The sequence below is a fragment of the Cylas formicarius genome, unplaced genomic scaffold (genome assembly GCF_029955315.1).
Source record: "Cylas formicarius isolate icCylForm1 unplaced genomic scaffold, icCylForm1.1 PGA_scaffold_3__17_contigs__length_32017465, whole genome shotgun sequence".
Lineage (NCBI taxonomy): Eukaryota > Metazoa > Arthropoda > Insecta > Coleoptera > Brentidae > Cylas > Cylas formicarius.
This window is the reverse complement of record NW_026844326.1, coordinates 15291011-15308754: the sequence shown is the minus strand read 5'-3', so window position 1 is coordinate 15308754 and position 17744 is coordinate 15291011. Positions and strand designations below refer to the sequence as shown.

The following is a 17744-nucleotide window of genomic DNA, read 5'->3' as shown; positions in this document are numbered from 1 at the left end:
TCCTACACATGTCCCGGGACATGCGCCTTAAATAGGACATTGACCGGATATATTGGGGATATTGTGTGCTATCTGGGCATCGAACATATATGGGGGTGAAACTTAGACTGAGTTTCTTGAAACAATAAAACTTTTAGTATAAAAAATCTGACGAATTTACATAAAAACCTGTCAAATGTGATATTTTCACTACAATTCTCTCAAGACAATTATTGCCCGTCGTGTAAATGGGACTTTTACTGTTGTTTGAGTAAGGACTCAATCAAGACACGTATTAATCTCGAACGAAACATAGCTGATTCCGGGGTGTTTTCAATAAACCTAATAACAGTTATCGCTAACAGCGATACGGGCCACCGCCGAACAAAACAATAACTTACTTTTAAAAAAGTCAATATCCGGCCAGGGGCGCAGTCCGGGCACCGCACTATCTCACTGCAAACGGTCATTTCGCAATGATTTTTTAATGCCGCTAAAATAAATCAACTCTGTCCGTAGCCCAGAGGCTGACAAGCAACAAGAAGGTATGATTAAGGTCGCATTTGGAAGCCGCTCGCGGTATATATAATGAACCGGTCTCCTATATTATTATTATTTACGTAATTATCTCCGTTTGTATCTATACGCTCTAGTTGGAGGGAAAATGTTATTAAAATATTTTTTGCGATTGTGGGGCTACCAGGTTAATCGAAATTCGGGTAATTATTGGGTACGCGATCTGCCGCAGAAAGCGAACCATCTGGTTAAGTAGGTGTTGCTGGAGCCCACTTAAAGGAGGCAATAACATTCGGTTACCCGACCTCAAAGATACTGATAGAAAAATGTCGATTATGCGGGATTTGAACTAAATCTAAAACGGTGATGATGAAACGATGTACTTCATCCGCTTGCGAAAAGTGTCAATTTAAAACGTCGCCTTCGGCCAGATTGCAGATTTTAGACACAGATTTTGTTTTGGTATTTATCAGCTATTTTGCTCCTGCCAAATGAAACTCATGACTGAAATGGCGTTTAGTAAACTTGTATAATATATAGTCTGTCTCAATCTTAATAAATAAAATGTTAACGATGTTATTACCTATTGTTACTGGGTAAAACCATTAACAAAAAAAAATCTTACTTGACTGACAAGTCAGGGGGTGGGCCTGGTATATTTCTTTCTTTCTGATATATTTTTTGAGTGTTGACCATTGGTGCCAGTGTTGAATAATCAATCGTTTTCACTGCGCGTTTCGAAAAAATTATTTTACGGGAATAGAACAATGTCACGTCGAAATCATTTGTCGCTCGATGCAAAACAGGTTGTGAGAAATGTATATGAAACTTTAAAAGAAACATGTTATCGTATATAAGAGATATTATTAATACTGAAGAATTGAAGGAAAAGAATAAACGTAGTGATTTCCAAACTCGCAGTATAGAAAATAGTGATCAGGACCTAATAATAAGGAAACCATTTTGTCTTTATCAAAGCGAAGTTGTTCCTACTTTGGATAAACTGAAAAAGAAGCCCGAAGAAGATGAAGAAGAGTTGTAAAATTAGCTTCGATTATCTTGAGGATACAAGTGCCGAACTTTTTGAAAATTGGTGTCAAACAATCTTTTAAAAAATATTCTCAATAAGAATGTATTGGTATTGGTATTGCTATTAAAGGGGGGCGCCCTCGCGGGCGTCCAAGCACTTAGGCCACCAGATGGGCCCGTTGTGCCCCCAGGCCGCTCTAGAGGGTGTCCAGAATGCCGCCCCTCCTGTAGAAGGTCAGCAACTCCTTTAGCCCAATACCGTGCACTGAGTCCGGATCGATCAGGGTCGTTCCGAAGACTCCCAATCTTGCCCATGTCAAGGCAGGGCACTCGGTGAGCAGATGATACGGGGTCTCCTCCCCTTCCATGCACCACCTACACTCCGGGTCGTCTCCAATGCCTAGCAAGCAGAGATGCCTCCTAAGCCTGCAATGTCCTGTGTAGGCCCCTGTTAGTGCTCTACACTCCCTTCTGGTCAGTCTAAGCAGCTCCCTGGTCCGAGGAAGAATGTTATTATCGTGGATAACGCAAGCTACTAAAGCAATCTGCTTCGCAAAGCATCAGCCTCATCCAATTCAAAAACTCACCACCACAGGGCTCGGTCCTTGGACCCACACTGTGGAACGTGCTCTATGATGGGCTTTTTGCGTTGGAAATGCCAAACGGAGTGACACTAATAGGGTTTGCCAACGACATCGGCATGATTGTGGTAGCAAAGAACGAGGAGCTCCTGATGTGCAACGCAAACACGGCGCTACAGAGAGTTGCGCGATGGCTCAAGCAGAGACGGTTGGCCCTAGCGCCGGAGAAAACCAAAGCAATGTTGCTAACCACAAAACGGAAAATAGGCCACGTTGTTTTCGATGTTATGGGTAGTGAGATTGGCTTGAGTGATGCTGGGAGTGTGGCTTGACAGAAAGCTAAGTTTCGCTGAGCACGTAAAGCGAACTGTGCAAAAGGCAGAAAAAACGACTTCTGCGCTGTTGTGTCTAATGCCAAACATAGGTGGACCAAGATCATTCAGACGGATACTTCTAGCGAACGTGGTACACTCTCAGATACTGTATGGGGCCCCAGTCTGGAGCAAGATTACCGAGAATAAGAGACTAATAGCTGTGTTATCAACACTATAAAGAAAGCTATCACTGAGAGTGTGCAGCGCGTACAGAACGGTGTCCACGGAGGGAATTGGCGTAATGGCGGGGATCCCGCCGATAGCGCTACTTATAGAGGAACGGCGGCAAAGATACTTAGGAGCAACAAAAAACGAAGCACGAAATATTCTCCAAACCAGCTGGCAAAAGAAATGGGACGCGGGGACCTATGGCCGATGGACACACCAGTTAATCCCGGACATACAGCAGTGGATTAATCGCCCGCGACGTGGAGCACACACTGTTTCACTGCCACAGGTGGAAGGAACAAAGAACTATGTACTCATGTACAACAGGTACCAACTTGAACCCGCGCAACATGATGGCAAGCCTGATGGGTGAAGAAAATACGTTGAGGGAGGCGTACAGAGTGATTCGGAAAATTATCGAGACCAAGGAGAGAGATATTCGGGCAAACCGTAGTACACAGGTGGAGAACCTGGGACCGGCCCTTGTACCGAAGTAATGCGTAAGCGGTTTCCGGTACAAAGGTGCCTGCGTGGTAGATAGGGTGGGTTTTTTTAGTCGGTAGGCGGCAACACCACACTCTGTGTGGTGTCTGAATCCGACACAAGGCTAGCCAATTAAACAGCAGGCTAGTATCGTCAATTGAAGATTTTTTTTTAGCACCCTCGAAAAAAAAAAAAAAAATATATATATATATATATATATATATATATATATATATATATATATATATATATATATATATATATATTCTCACGTATTGATTCACGGATGGAAAAATGTGATGACACTATACTCCGGGATATCATCCGTTCGCTCGTTGAACTCCGACTGGAATCCTGCATCCGACTGGAATCCTGCAAATCCTGCATCCGACTGGAATCCTGCAGACGTTTCGCCAAAATCTCACTTGGCATCTTCAATGCTCGCGCTCCGAAAACACTTCGAACACTGTTCGAAGTGTTTTCGGAGCGCGAGCATTGAAGATGCCAAGTGAGATTTTGGCGAAACGTCTGCAGGATTCCAGTCGGATGCAGGATTTGCAGGATTCCAGTCGGATGCAGGATTCCAGTCGGAGTTCAACGAGCGAACGGATGATATCCCGGAGTATAGTGTCATCATATATATATATATATATATATATATATATATATATATATATATATATATATATATATATATATATATATATACATATATATATATATATATATATATATATATATATATATATATATATATATATATATATATATATATATATATATATATATATATATATATATATATATATACATATATATATATATATATATATATATATATATATATATATATATATATATATATATATATATATATATATATATATATATATATATATATATATATATATATATATATATATATATATATATATATATATATATATATATATATATATATATATATATATATATACATATATATATATATATATATATATATATATATATATATATATATATATATATATATATATATATATATATATATATATATATATATATATATATTATATATTTATATATATTCAATTGAGATTTTCCTGTGTTGACCAGCACGGACGTCTAACCATTTTATGTTATATTGCTTCGACCAAACATGATCTCCTATCCCAGAACACAATGTTTCTCCCTTCCGTGTGTCTTTTTTATTGTTTTTGGAGTCATTAGTTGAGAGGACGTTTGACCTTTCCAACCTGCCTCATTTACGAGGTATTTAATAGATCGTTAAAAGGGAGAGTGTGTCTTGGTTATCCCTCTATTGAGAGGTAACTCAGTATAACCATTTTGGAGCAAGACTGTTTGGATATGCTTCAATTAAGTATTATCAAATTGACATAAGATTGTAATTACTCCAAGTTTGGTTGCTCCAGAACGGTTTGAATAATAACTCAAATATTGTCCCGTGTGTGTTGGTTGGTTACTTACTTATGAGGACATCTACCAACGTCAAACAGGAATGTCTGTCTTACTCAATAGTAAATTTGATACTAGTATTAGGTGAATTAAGGTGATTGAGAAAGGGGCCTATATCATTTGTCCATCGATTTCATTTCAGATTACGAAAGGCAGGTATTTGTGGCAAGGGGATTCAAGTTATTAGAAAAACTGTTGTGAACTTCATGCTTCGTGGAACAAATTTGCTCTCTTTGCACTATTTACACAAATGACTATTTACAACGTATTTAAAATTTGGACAATATTTATAAATATATGTTGAAGATTTTATTGTTTAGAATAAAAGAATGCAACACAGTTAAAAAATCTTGGTGCAGTTTATTAAAATAAAATTAGTGAAAAATATAATACGGTAAAATAAATGCAGATCAATGGAACAACGTAGTTGCTTCGTTACTTAATTAACTACTTTCAAACGGTCCTAACAGGGCATCATAGACCCATATATATTCAAAAAATACCAAAGTAACAGCAACACTTACATATAAAAATGTCTAAAAGATGCAGATGTTAGGACCATTCACAAATAATACAATTTCTGCTTCTTTATACATTTCAACAATACAAAAATTAATCATTTCAATTTACTCAAATTAGTTTTTTTTTTAAATGAATTTGCACACCTCTAAGATACGGATCACCCTGTACATATATCGTTCTTTCGTTTGACCGTTTTCCCGTAGTCATTACAAACATTCACGCATAAGCTGCTGAAGATGCCGAAGAGATTTGTTCCCGGTACAAAAAAAAAGTCGCTGCGTCATGTCTTTGTAATTCCGTCGACAAAACACTTTTGATTGCCGACAACCACAGAGAGATGGGAGAACTCGCCGAAAGAATGACCTTTAAAAATGATGATTGGAGGTATTCCGACGAAGATGATTAATTGAAAAGTTGCTGAGCAGAGGCAAAGGCAAAAATTTTCTATGTGCTTTCTACTGATATCAAATCGTTTGGCGTTATTCTAGTGTGACCAATTTTCAATATTAAAGTAAATTTGCGAAAGGTAATCTAAGTTTCATGAAAATTTAGTAAAAGTATAAATAAAACTAATAAACAAGAAAATATTGACCAAATCAGCTATCAGCTTTTGTGAATTTTGAAAGAATGAACGGAAACGAGCCAGTAAGCTTTAGCAGCACAGTAGAAAAAGCATTTCGGGAATAGAGAGGATTTATATTTAGGAATTTGAAATGATTGTTGTGTCAATTGAGTATTCCTAGAGCGGGCTAATTAGTTTGTTGGATAAAAATGTGGGTGAACTTTCCATGCCCATTCATATTGATTCAGTCATTTTTGACGATATAGGATTATATTTGGGAAATATGAATTTTCTACTCTTTGGTTCCGTGTTTTTTCTAGAACATTTAAAAAGTTTGTATACACTGTGTCACGGTAAATCAAATGTCAAAGAACTAATTATTAAATATTTTTATTAAGAAAACGTGGGCTTGCATACAAATGCTTCAAGGTGTAAAAATGTTTGTGAAAATGTAAACAAGGGTTTAAGTGCACTATCAAGTTTTTAACACACGTTTGTTGGGTTATTGGTATATACTTAATTCTTATATCAAAGTTGCTCGGTTGATGATAACAGAGCGTTTGAATGGATGGCTGGTTGCTGCAATTATTCGTTGAGATGTGTTGGAGCCAACGTTTTGGTTAGTTTGTATATGCTCAACGAGTGCCCTTCTTTGACATAGGCAAGGGAGTCTTCGGAACGGCCCTTATCGATCCGGACACGGTATTGGGCTAAAGGAGTTGCTGACCTTCTATAGGAGGGGTGGCATTCTGGACGCGCCTGGGGCACAACGGGCCCATCTGGTGGCCTAAGTACTTGGGCGCCCGCGATTGCGCCCCCCTTTAATACCAATACCAATATGCCTTCTATTGTGCCGTACCGGAGGTGAACATAGAGAATCACGATAATAATTTATTTAACATAACTTTTTGAATCGTGCGCTGAGGTATGATTTCGCCAAATAAGAAGCGTCAATTATAAAGCCATAGCACATATAAGTTCTTGGAGATATAGTGTCAAATGCTTTTGAGTAGACTAGAAACAAAAAGAATCAACTAAAAAAACGAGAATAGAAAATAATGGCTAATAATAAAATATGAAACAATTTGACGCACTTATGTATTGAGTTTTTATAATATAACAGCTCCACGTTGAGATGAGACCACAATTAAGATTTGATTTTCATTCATGTATCATTAGAGATACTCTTGGTCTCAAACCAAAAGAATATTATTATTGTCGTTAGAAATTTTTAATCGATGATGAGTTTAAAGAAAATCACTGCTAAATCATTTCTTTTTATTGCTTTCTTTTGAAAATTATAAACAATAATTCACTCTCTCCCAAAAGATCTCTTTAGAACCACTCTATTTCACACATTTCTAATTTTCGCATTAGAGAACTAGCTTTTTATAGAAAATTTAATGGCTCAACTCATATTTTATATTTTTACAACTTTGTAAGTTGTATTTCTGTAGTCTTTTGTGATTTTAAAAAGATAAAAATGGTTTTTGGTAATGCACGCGGTTTTTGAGGCATAACCCAACTTACCTTTTTTTTTTAATGGATCGCCCTGTATTTATGCTTTAGTTAAATATCGCTTTGATGCCACAAAGAAATGCAATAAGTAGGTAAATAACACACAAATAATTAACACTATTGCAGTGATTTAGTTGACAAAGTTAGTTAACTTAAGTGGCAGGTAATAAACAATCTAGTAAATGTTAATGAAATGACTTAGCAGAATATGCTTCTTAGCTTAGTAAACTAATGTGCTCTCGTAGTAATTTTTTAAACATAAATTGAGAGCCGATATTTTAATACGCGATTCTACATCTAAAATAAACATTTCTGAACATGCGTTTATATACGAAACTAAGATTTATTTTAGAAATAGAATCCATTGTTAAAATATCTGCTCCAATTTTTTGGGAACGTACTGTGCAATTAGTACGTACTGATCGATATAAATATATATATTTTTAACGATCAGGATACTGAAAATAAGTAACAATTTTTATGAGTATACCGCAGAAAACTAATTGGGTTATTGTAAGAATATCTTAAGACTGAATTAAAAATATACCATGAACATCTTTGATATCGTCAAATTTAATTTTCATTTTCCCCAAATTCTTCAAAATTGCTTCTACTTATTCTCTAAAGCTAGTGCAAATAGAATCGCTGTTCTGAGTATGCGTTTTATTTTAATATAAATTTCAAAGTAAGAATAACAGATGCAGAAAAAAAGTTGCACGCAAACTATACCTCACACATCAAATGTTAAAACTGGTGTTAATAGGCATCTGATGGTTGGCCGTCGACTTCGTCAACTGGTTTTTGATTGGTCAGAGTGATTCTTTTTACAAAACTATTACCAATACAACATATTAGTAATTGTAATTGTATTGTTTGTTTTTACTGTCTGCATCCAACTACGATCGAAATTATTAACATCTAACATCCACCTCTTCTTTTCCACGCCGACTCGTGTTGTCTTTCTTGTGACAAAACAGATCCGTATTATGCATGATTGCCTTTTTGAGAAGGTCGATTTTAGATTTTGGAACTTTTTTTTGAAGTTTTATGAGATCTGTAATACAGACCAGTAATTTTTAAACTTTTGAAAGTTGATTTCGCTAATCTAGATCCCCTAAATTTAAATCTAATAAATATTTTCCTCTATCGCATGAGGTTTTCTAACATTAAAGTATTTAATAAATGAAAATCTCGTTTGATTTAAACGTTATATTTATTAATAGAAGAACAGAAAACGATTTAAAAAATCTAAATTAAATAACAAAGTCTCAAACAATAGTTAAGTCTAATATGTTTTTTGCAACGTATTTCTAATCTGGATATTTGTTGTTTCCTAGAAATCCATTTATAACATCACTGAATGATACCCATAACTTTTCATATTTGATCATGTTCCGGGAGTTTCACAAACCCTTTTTTGCCTAAAAAAAAATCTATTATTATTATTACCTCCAAAAATATGAAAAATGCCAAATCACAAAATCTTTGTTGGCCTGTGTAAGTAATGAATGAATTCGATCCTAGACACACCTATCCTTTATAGCAAAAAAATCAATGGAAACTGACTTCGTCGACCATGATTAAGGAAGCTTATTCTATAGTAAACCAGTTTTTTTGTGAGCGATGACATATCATTCGCATCACGGTAGTGAAGTGTTGGGTCTCCTCAGTGTGGGTCCAAAGGTCATGAGTAAAGACTAAAAGCAACTTGAGCGTGATGACGAAGATCCTATTAAATGATTAACCGACATTTTCCTTTGGCACGCGAAACCCGATCCGCAGCTTAGCGTTTAATTTACTTTCTACCGCAGGGTGTGATGGAAATTACCACGAAATTTAATCGAGTAGTGCTTTTACTTTTGAGTTTCGTTTGTTTTAAAATATTTACGTTTGGGTGGGCAACGGAGAAACCGAAGGTAAATGAATATCCGGTTCTTGAGAGATGAACTTTATTTTCGCTCACCTTTCTTACCACGCGCATTATACAGCTGCAGGTCGAACGTAATCTCAGTCAACCGATTGTTATGCTTTCCGAGAACTGGACAATTAACACCTAAGCGAGCTGTCACTCCAGTAGGTCAGGCGAATATTGAATATAACCTGCCATGACCTTGTCGGCCGTTACTGCAAAGAATTCACACAAATTACCAACGGAAACCACTAGCCAGGGTCTACAATAATTGTGTATTCAAAAGTGACGATGGCTAAAACGAAATTAAAATAAATAAATAAGTGAAATAGTTTAACTAGTTTAATAAAAATGCATTTAAGCGTAAGGAAATATATAAAAAAAAGACAAATCCCTTTTGCCGAGGAACATGTTAAAAGAATCTAGTAGATTTATAAAACAAACATGGATTTCCCAAGAAGATGGCATAACCTTCCGAGGTAATTGCATTTTATGAGATTGCATAGATCTTTGGCAGCTTTATTTAGTATTGCATTCCGTCGTATATAAATCTTATGTAGTTTGTTTGCCTTTGTCCGAGCAATATACAGGATGAATCGCATTGCATTGTTGTTAACAGTTTTCGAAGCAATTCAAATATTTTCTGATCGATTTTTTTGAAATTTGTTTCTAGCAATACTGGGCTGATTTGGGCTTAAGCAGATAGTTTAGCATAAATAATAAATATTATTGAACTACTATGTTCTAATATGTAACATTCTTTAATATTTACCAAAATTTAACTTAACAAAAAAAACGAATATTTAATATTTTTATATTGTTTTTAATACTCTAATTTCATTTTTGCTTCGTACAGTTTACTGTTAAGTTAACTTATAACACTACGTTCATCCTTTTTGGCTTTGGAATTATTTGATCTTGGAAAAGATTTAAAGTTCAAATATTGGACTCTGCCAAATAATACTCTCAAGTTCGCATTGTTTAGGCTTAGGACATACACCGTGTGAACCAGAAACACTGCGCAACATTCACAACTTTCACAGTTTTTTTTAAGCGGTATCAAGCAGAATATAAATTTAATCGTCCATCTATCATATTTGCTTCAGAAAGTTTTGAGAAGAATAGAATATAAATTATATTAATTACACACTAAATGGATTGAAGTTTAGTGTGTAATTAATATTATTTAGTGTAAATTTTATTCTTCTCAAAAATTGCTGAAGCAAATTTCAAATTATAATTCAAATTATATGAACACTGTCCCAAACATTAAATATGAGTTAGAGCCACAATAATTCGAAGACGAGGAGAGAAATAAACAATACGTAAATGTGTGGTGATTGCTTAAAATGTACTATGTGATGTCATCTACCGGTAAGCTAACTGAAAACACTTTAAGATGTTAAATACGAAAAACGTACATATATCACTACCCAAAACTAATATCCAACTAAGATTTTTAGTTAACATTTTGCGCGAAAGACCCTATGCATCAAACTTTTTGAAATCCTTGTATAGTCGCGGTAATAATAGGTGCCGTGTAGAGTGAATAACCCCGTATATAATCACAAAATCGCCCACGTTTATTATTGATCGGGCTAACTTACATGCCGAGATAAAATCCGGGAAAAAAACTGCATAACTGTTAATGCTCGCGGCAACTTAGATTTCCTAATAATATGGTAACATGAAGAAGTCGGTGTCCGCCGAGGAGAACGCACTGAATCGACGTAAACGGCCGTTTCATAAGTTACCTACTAAAATAAATCACCCGGATCCGTAACCTGAGGGGATTATAAAAGCCGTGAGATCAAAATGGAACTATTCGGGTTTCATGATATCCAAGCAGGTTTTGCGTTTCGCCAGATTCTTTGGTTTTCGAAGTGAAATTTTATTTAAATTTGGTTGTGTCTATAGTGTCAAATAAACAGATTGGGGAATAATTCAAATTTCTAATAAGGAATATAATATAATGCCACAAACAACACTGTAGTCATGAGTTTAACCAGCGGTGCGTAGGGGAGAGGTTTTCGGCACTTTAATAAGTTTTCGGTACATTTGAACCACGTGGGGAAACATTATTACTCTCGTGCCACGAAAGCACTAGTAAATTAAAATTGGGCGTCTACAATGTAAAACCCCATTTGCAGCAAACTTAGCGAACCCCATTGCATCACTGCTGCGTTATCCTGTACCCACAGATGAGAATAGAACTCATCAAAATAAATTGAAACATGTTCCGAGGTATCGTTTCTGAGTTTCTCTGTAATGTTTTAAAATTTGTGTATTTTGTAACATTTAAAAATATTCTTCCCTTTATATGAGGGCTTGGGTCTCTTTTTGTCCGATGTCTTCTTTATCCTAAAGCTCACAGTCGTATTTGTAATGTGGTCTGGTGCCCACTAGTGTTGAATCACTTGCTTTTCGGTCCAGTCTATTCTCCAGCACGTCTAATCATTTTTTTTTCGCTTTCCGGTTTGCCGATTTGTCAGGAACATACGAGGTGTATTTAAAAAGTAAGGCGACTTTTAAATTTTATCAAAAAGTATTTATTATAAAAAAAAAATTTACATTTTTTTGCTCAAAGTAGTGTCATCAAATGGCGTTGTCAACATTTCAAGTGTTTTGCAGTATTGTATTCCATTTTTTACACAAAACTTTATGCAATTTCTCTATTAGATTTTTTTTGACAGCAGAAAATCGCCGAGCACACAAAACACGTCTAACGCTTCTGTCTGACAGAAAAAAGTAAGCGTGTTGCACATTGGTTGAAGCTGTGAACATATGTTAGGGGCATGTGCACCAATACAACAAAAAAAATGTCGAAGATCGAATGTACGTAGCCTGCTTAATTACAGAAGTCGCCTTACTTTTTACACACACCTCGTACACTGTTATGATATGAATCTTGCTGGTGCTCAGGTTCAAGATTTTCTTAAACTTGGCTTAAACTGGACAATATATGGAAACACCAACTGTGAAATTTTGTCAATAAAATTTTAAGTGTCGCTGATTGTGATTCCGACGTGGTGAGTGGTTGTGTCGTTGTTCTGTTAACTTGCTCAATTCCTTTTCAGATGAATTAAGAGCTTTTCAGTTTCGGGAATTTAAATAAAAATTGAAAGCAGAGCAGATTCGTTTGTGTGCTAAAAATATGGCTACGATTTCAATATTTGGTTGAGTATGACTTAGCATTAATTTGATTGACTTTGCCAGGCTTCTACCTGTACCTGTACGTTCTCTTCAAACATTATTAAATTATACGAATTGTTTTAGCCATTTATTTTTAAATTTACGTTATAAAATTTGACGACTATAATTTATACTTACACAAAGGTTGGGTTTTTCGAGGGGCGGACTCAGACGAGCCTCAACATTTCGAATACTCTAATTTTTTTGGCACATCACAACGCCTTATCGAGACACAGTAATAACAAAAACTCAAAAAACTATTGCAGACATATCAAGTTTAATGTAGTCAGATACAGCAACTTGTTTGCATGTTGCATTTAGCACAAGGAACAACAATGCTGTAAAAGTTTAATTGGCCTAAACTATACTTTTTTTTATTTATTTTAGTACTTGGAACCCAGAAGTATTTGTTGTTTTAATTAATTAATTAAATAATTCCTATTTAATAAAAATAAAATATATTATTCCGAGAAAGAAATGCACGAAATAGGATAATGATATTTATGCTTACGCAAAATTTCTTTGGTTTTAAAAATCCATGACCAACGCCTTTCGAAGCGTCTACAATTATTTGGAAAGTAAATAAATGAATTATGATCACGAAAATACAAATCGATATACGATTTTACTAGGTAAAATAGGCAGCAGCCCATTGCGAACTCAAGTTGGTTCTCATACGGCAGAATCCTGGCCCAAGTATCTTTTCTGTGTCTCATCAGGCTTCATTTAAGTTCCGTTGATCTGTAACCCGAATAATTAACATTTAACCTTCAAGGGCCGCAGCGCGCGGTTATAAACAATGGTGCCGCCTTAAAAGCAAACTGCCGGGCAAAAATATCGTACCGTCCTCCCGTAGAACGAAAGACAAAGGAAAGACTGTGTGTACGGTAAACACAATGAAATGATAAAAGCATCGGTAGCCAATCACCATTTATCATTGGATGGCACAGGTGTCTGTTGTGGTCGATTCGCCGCCGCCTACTATACGCCCGAAAAAGGGGAGACGCGACCGTAGACGGAGAAAATGTGACAGCCAAGAACGCATTAGCGTTATTATTTGTTTTAAATCGCATCGCGATACGAGCGCCTTATCGTCTCGTCTCTGTCTTGCAGGCGAAACTTCAGCATCGTCGGAAGCGCTGGAAAATCAAATACAAAGTTCGAAGTCATTGAGGAGGAAACGCATGGACAGATCGGCTAACAACAACGGGCTTATATCCACGTCGGTAGCTTCGTCGGGCGATTACGCGTTGCACAATAATAATAATAATGTTAAAAACGAAAGGTAAGGCATAGTAATTAGAAAATTTTACGAACGCATTGACTAAGAGAAAAAGTTTGAATTTATTTTAAATTTTTGGTGATCTAATATGAAGGCAGTTGTTAATTTAATGTCCTCAGCTTGCGAAATATTTTATTACTATTATAACACAGGAATGCAATTTAAAACTGAATATTTTATGATATCAATTACTAGACGATAAATACAAGAATAGTTACTTTTAAACGTAGTTTAAAGAGAATTAAAAACTGATTTGCCAACTTAACATTTTTTAACATTCTACACATTTTATGAGTGTTAAGGTGGGTTCATGCTTTGCTGTAATTAATTTCAGCAAGGATAATAATTGGGTCAAATATTTTTTTTAATTTTTTGTTTTTTTTTTATTTCTGTGAGTATAAATATTAACAAAATATTTTCATCCTATTTCAGTTTTCCAGATATAGCGGGTGATTTTTTTCTTGTCACTCTCTCTCAGTCTACAATAAACTAATATCGAAACCGCCTTCGCCGCTCCAAAGAGCATTTTAAATTTTGTTTCTGATTGTTTTTTCTGCTTTAATATATATAATTTAATATATATGCAGTATAATATTCGCCACATATGGTTTCTTTATGTGCGATCAATCCAAATTTCTAATTGAGCCCAAAAATTTCATTATAAACTTCTTTTTCAAATACGGTTTTTCGATATTTTTTCAACATGACGCACAGTCGGTTAAAAAGTCTCCGTTTACATAATATTTTTTCAGTACATTTAATGAGAAATATGTTTCAAGTAGATATCGGCAATCTCATTAAGAGCAATAAAAATGAAATAAAAATCATTTTATCACTTTATTTCAACGTTAAAAAATAAGGCAATTTTAGAAGCAAGAAACTATGTCAAATAAGTTTCCACACACTTTAATAAATCACTATTCACAACTGCAGGTAGAACCGTTCATTATCAATATTTTATCAAGTCAGCTTGTATCAAATTTCGCTTAAACAAATTTGACGCCACTTTTAACACAGTGGTTTCGAAGTAAAGGCAAAATGAGCGCTAAAAATTACGAAATTCCAATTGCGCTTCGAAAAATCATAGTAGATGTATGAAAAGAGAAAAAAAGCCTTTAGAGATGTTGGTAAAATAATTTAAAAAATCACATTCAACTGTACAGTATGTAATAGATGAGTACAAATCCACCGGATCTCGATCGTCCCAGGAAGTTAACTGCACGAGAAGAGTCTTCTGTTATGAAAAAAGTTAGAAATTATTCTCAAACAAGCGCTCCAAAACTTGCCGAGGAAATCAGGGAAGAGTTCTCAAAAATTTTAACCCTCAAACGATTAGAAACTGCTTGCATCGAGTAGGTTATAGCGGCCGCGTTGCCAGAAGGAAAACATCAATGGTGGAGGTAATATTTTATTGTGGGGATGCAGATCAGCTAATGGGAGGCAATTTAGCTTTAAATTAGCTTTTAATTTAACTATTTGAACATCCTAAAGAATAATTTAAACCAAAGTGTTGAAAAACTTAACCTTGAGGGGCGTTATTTATTTCAACAGGACAACGATCCTAAACACACTGCTACGCTTGTACGTCACTGAATGATCCATAATGTCCGCCAGCAACTTCATACACCACCATAATCTCCGGATGTTAACCCCATAGAACAGGGAAGAATTAAATCGACTAGTGAAAAAATAACAAGTTATGAGTAAAAAGGACCTCAAAAATAGGATAAGAGAAGAGAGGGAAAATATATCGGCAGAAGTTACAATTTCCAAAAATACTTAATAATTGCTTTAAGAAACTTTTCAATTTGTCAAAAGAAATAATAGTGTACGGAAACTTATTTGACATAGTTTCTTGCTTCTAAAACTGCCTTATTTTTTATTGCTTAAATAAAGTATTTGAAATGATTTTTATTTTATTTTTATTAATCTCAATGAGATTTCCGATATTTACTTGAAATATATTTCTCATTAAATGTAAGTGAAAGAAGAAACTAAAACAAAACTGAAAAAGTACTATGTGTACGGAGACTTTTTTGACTTGACTGAAGCCAAAACGTACTTTTAAGTTATCCGACATGTCGGAGCGATCGCAGATAACGACATTCCCGTCCTTTTCAAATAAAAATCTTTCTACGTATTCGCTAGGGACAAAATTTAGTAATTTCAGGAAGCTGAAGATAATATTCTTCAACTTTTTGACTTACTATAGTTCTCCTTCTTGTTTAATTTTGCAATGCTGTGCGAAAGCTGGCAATTTTAAATATTTTAAAAACCTATTTTACGGTTTTAATTAATTTTTGTTAAACTTCTTAAAAATAAAATCTTCAACTACAAGGACCATTTTGGCTGTGATCACCTCTTTTTTGAATTATTAATAAATTATTTATTTTATTAAAAAGTCAAATGATCGGTGTTATTTCCTTATGGATAACCTATGGGAATTTAATACCAGTAAAATTAAAGAATAAGAGAAATTTTATAAAAAAATTACTTTACTTAGATGAAAATATTGGTAGCGATTATATTAATTTAGTAAACGTCCCTTCAATGTCTGTTGTACGTTCAGTATACCTCACATAAGCAAGCAATAAGCAACAATCATAACGACTAATAGCCCAAGGAACAACACTGATTCTTTAATTTTTTGTTGTTGTTTGCCTTACTCAAAATTTGGATAATTAAATCCACAAGGTGAATAAATAATCTCGAGCGTTTGATTCGAAAATACTGCTGAACCTGATCGCTACGTTACCGATTTAAGGTTAAGCCCGGGCACTCCTGATACATCGAGCAGATCTCGCAGCGTAACACCAAGTTCCGCATCTCATCCGGATACTCCGCCAGCAGCCGAGACCCCTTTATTACCTCCTATCTCTGGACGCAACTACAGTGATTTCATGAGAAGCCTGGCCGCCAAATACAACCACGCTAATCCAAATGAGTGAGTATAATACTTCTTGTATGATTAATCCCAATATAAAACCAAATAATGCTTTTCAGTTACTTCAATGCTGCTCGAAACGGATTCCCTCCCCCTTTGGATCCTCGGTTTAAACCTGCCACTACTCCCGTTGCTTTCCCTCCGAACCTCCTCTCCGGTTTGGCCACCTCCCCATCTACGAAGGAGATATCAGCGAGTGACATCGCTAAGAAATCCTCTGGCGTGTCACCCGATTTTGCTTCAGTTTTAAGTCCGTTCGCTGGAGCGGCTGCGGCAGCAATGTTTCCCCCACTTATAGACATGTCGACGACGCAGACGTTGCTAGCTATGGTTAGAACTGCCAAGGAAGCAGAGCTCCAGGTAGGAATCGCCCAGAGGTCCTTAAGTGATGCAGCCTGAGCTGATCCATTGTAGGGTCTGTTAAAGAACGTGAAGCGACAGGATACTTCCTCACCGTTGGATTTGTCAGCCGCTGCCCCACCAACGAAAAGACCTCGCGTAAAGACCCCTTCCGTAGGCAGCCCAAGTCACACGAGTGCAAATTCGAGTGCGACTAAGAGAGCTGAAAGCGAGAGTCCCAAACTTCACGAGGATATAGCCAATTGGTCGGTGGATGATGTGTGCAATTTTGTTCAGGGGATAGACATATGTGCGGAATATGCGCAGGTGAGTCATTATTCTGAGAAATGTAATGTTAGTTTTGCAAAATTTATTTGCTTTTAGTTAGTGAAATTTAAAAATTATTAAAATAAGTATACAAAATATAATAATACAAGGAGTGTCGAAAAATTGTATCCACTCGAAAATATTGCACGGTCCGTTTCTGGAATAACATTTTATAAATCTTGCCGTACGGATCATATTTTATTGAAAGTTAGCATGTACCGTGTGACCCAGTAATAGTAAAAAGGTATCGTGTGGGGAAAACGGACTAGGTTTTTGAAATTTGATTTTTATTTTAAATAAACCGGCCAAAAAAAAGCTGGAAGATATGTTTGAGTTTATTAAATGGCCACCACTGGCATCATTGTTATGTTAACCATAGTTAAAGTGAATACTATTTTAAGGCAAATTATTTTTATTTAATGCTCTTTGTGCCATCTCTGCAAGCAAAGTGATGGCGGTTGTTCCAACATTTCCTTAAATAAATGTCCATCTCTTCAAAAAGGAACACATTTTAATAAATTTAAAAGGGCTTTTCCTAGACTA

General features: G+C 35.4%; 1 protein-coding gene across 1 annotated transcript in view; it reads left to right on the top strand.

Annotated features, from left to right (window-relative positions):
* The window catches only part of LOC132699937 (kinesin-related protein 12), a 172772-nt gene that overhangs the window by 89310 nt on the left and 65718 nt on the right, over positions 1-17744 (top strand). The window contains exons 3-6 of the mRNA XM_060666933.1: positions 13423-13594; positions 16356-16535; positions 16595-16895; positions 16950-17201. Of these exons, the coding sequence (XP_060522916.1) occupies positions 13423-13594; positions 16356-16535; positions 16595-16895; positions 16950-17201 (905 nt within the window). The remainder of the gene's footprint in view (positions 1-13422; positions 13595-16355; positions 16536-16594; positions 16896-16949; positions 17202-17744) is intronic.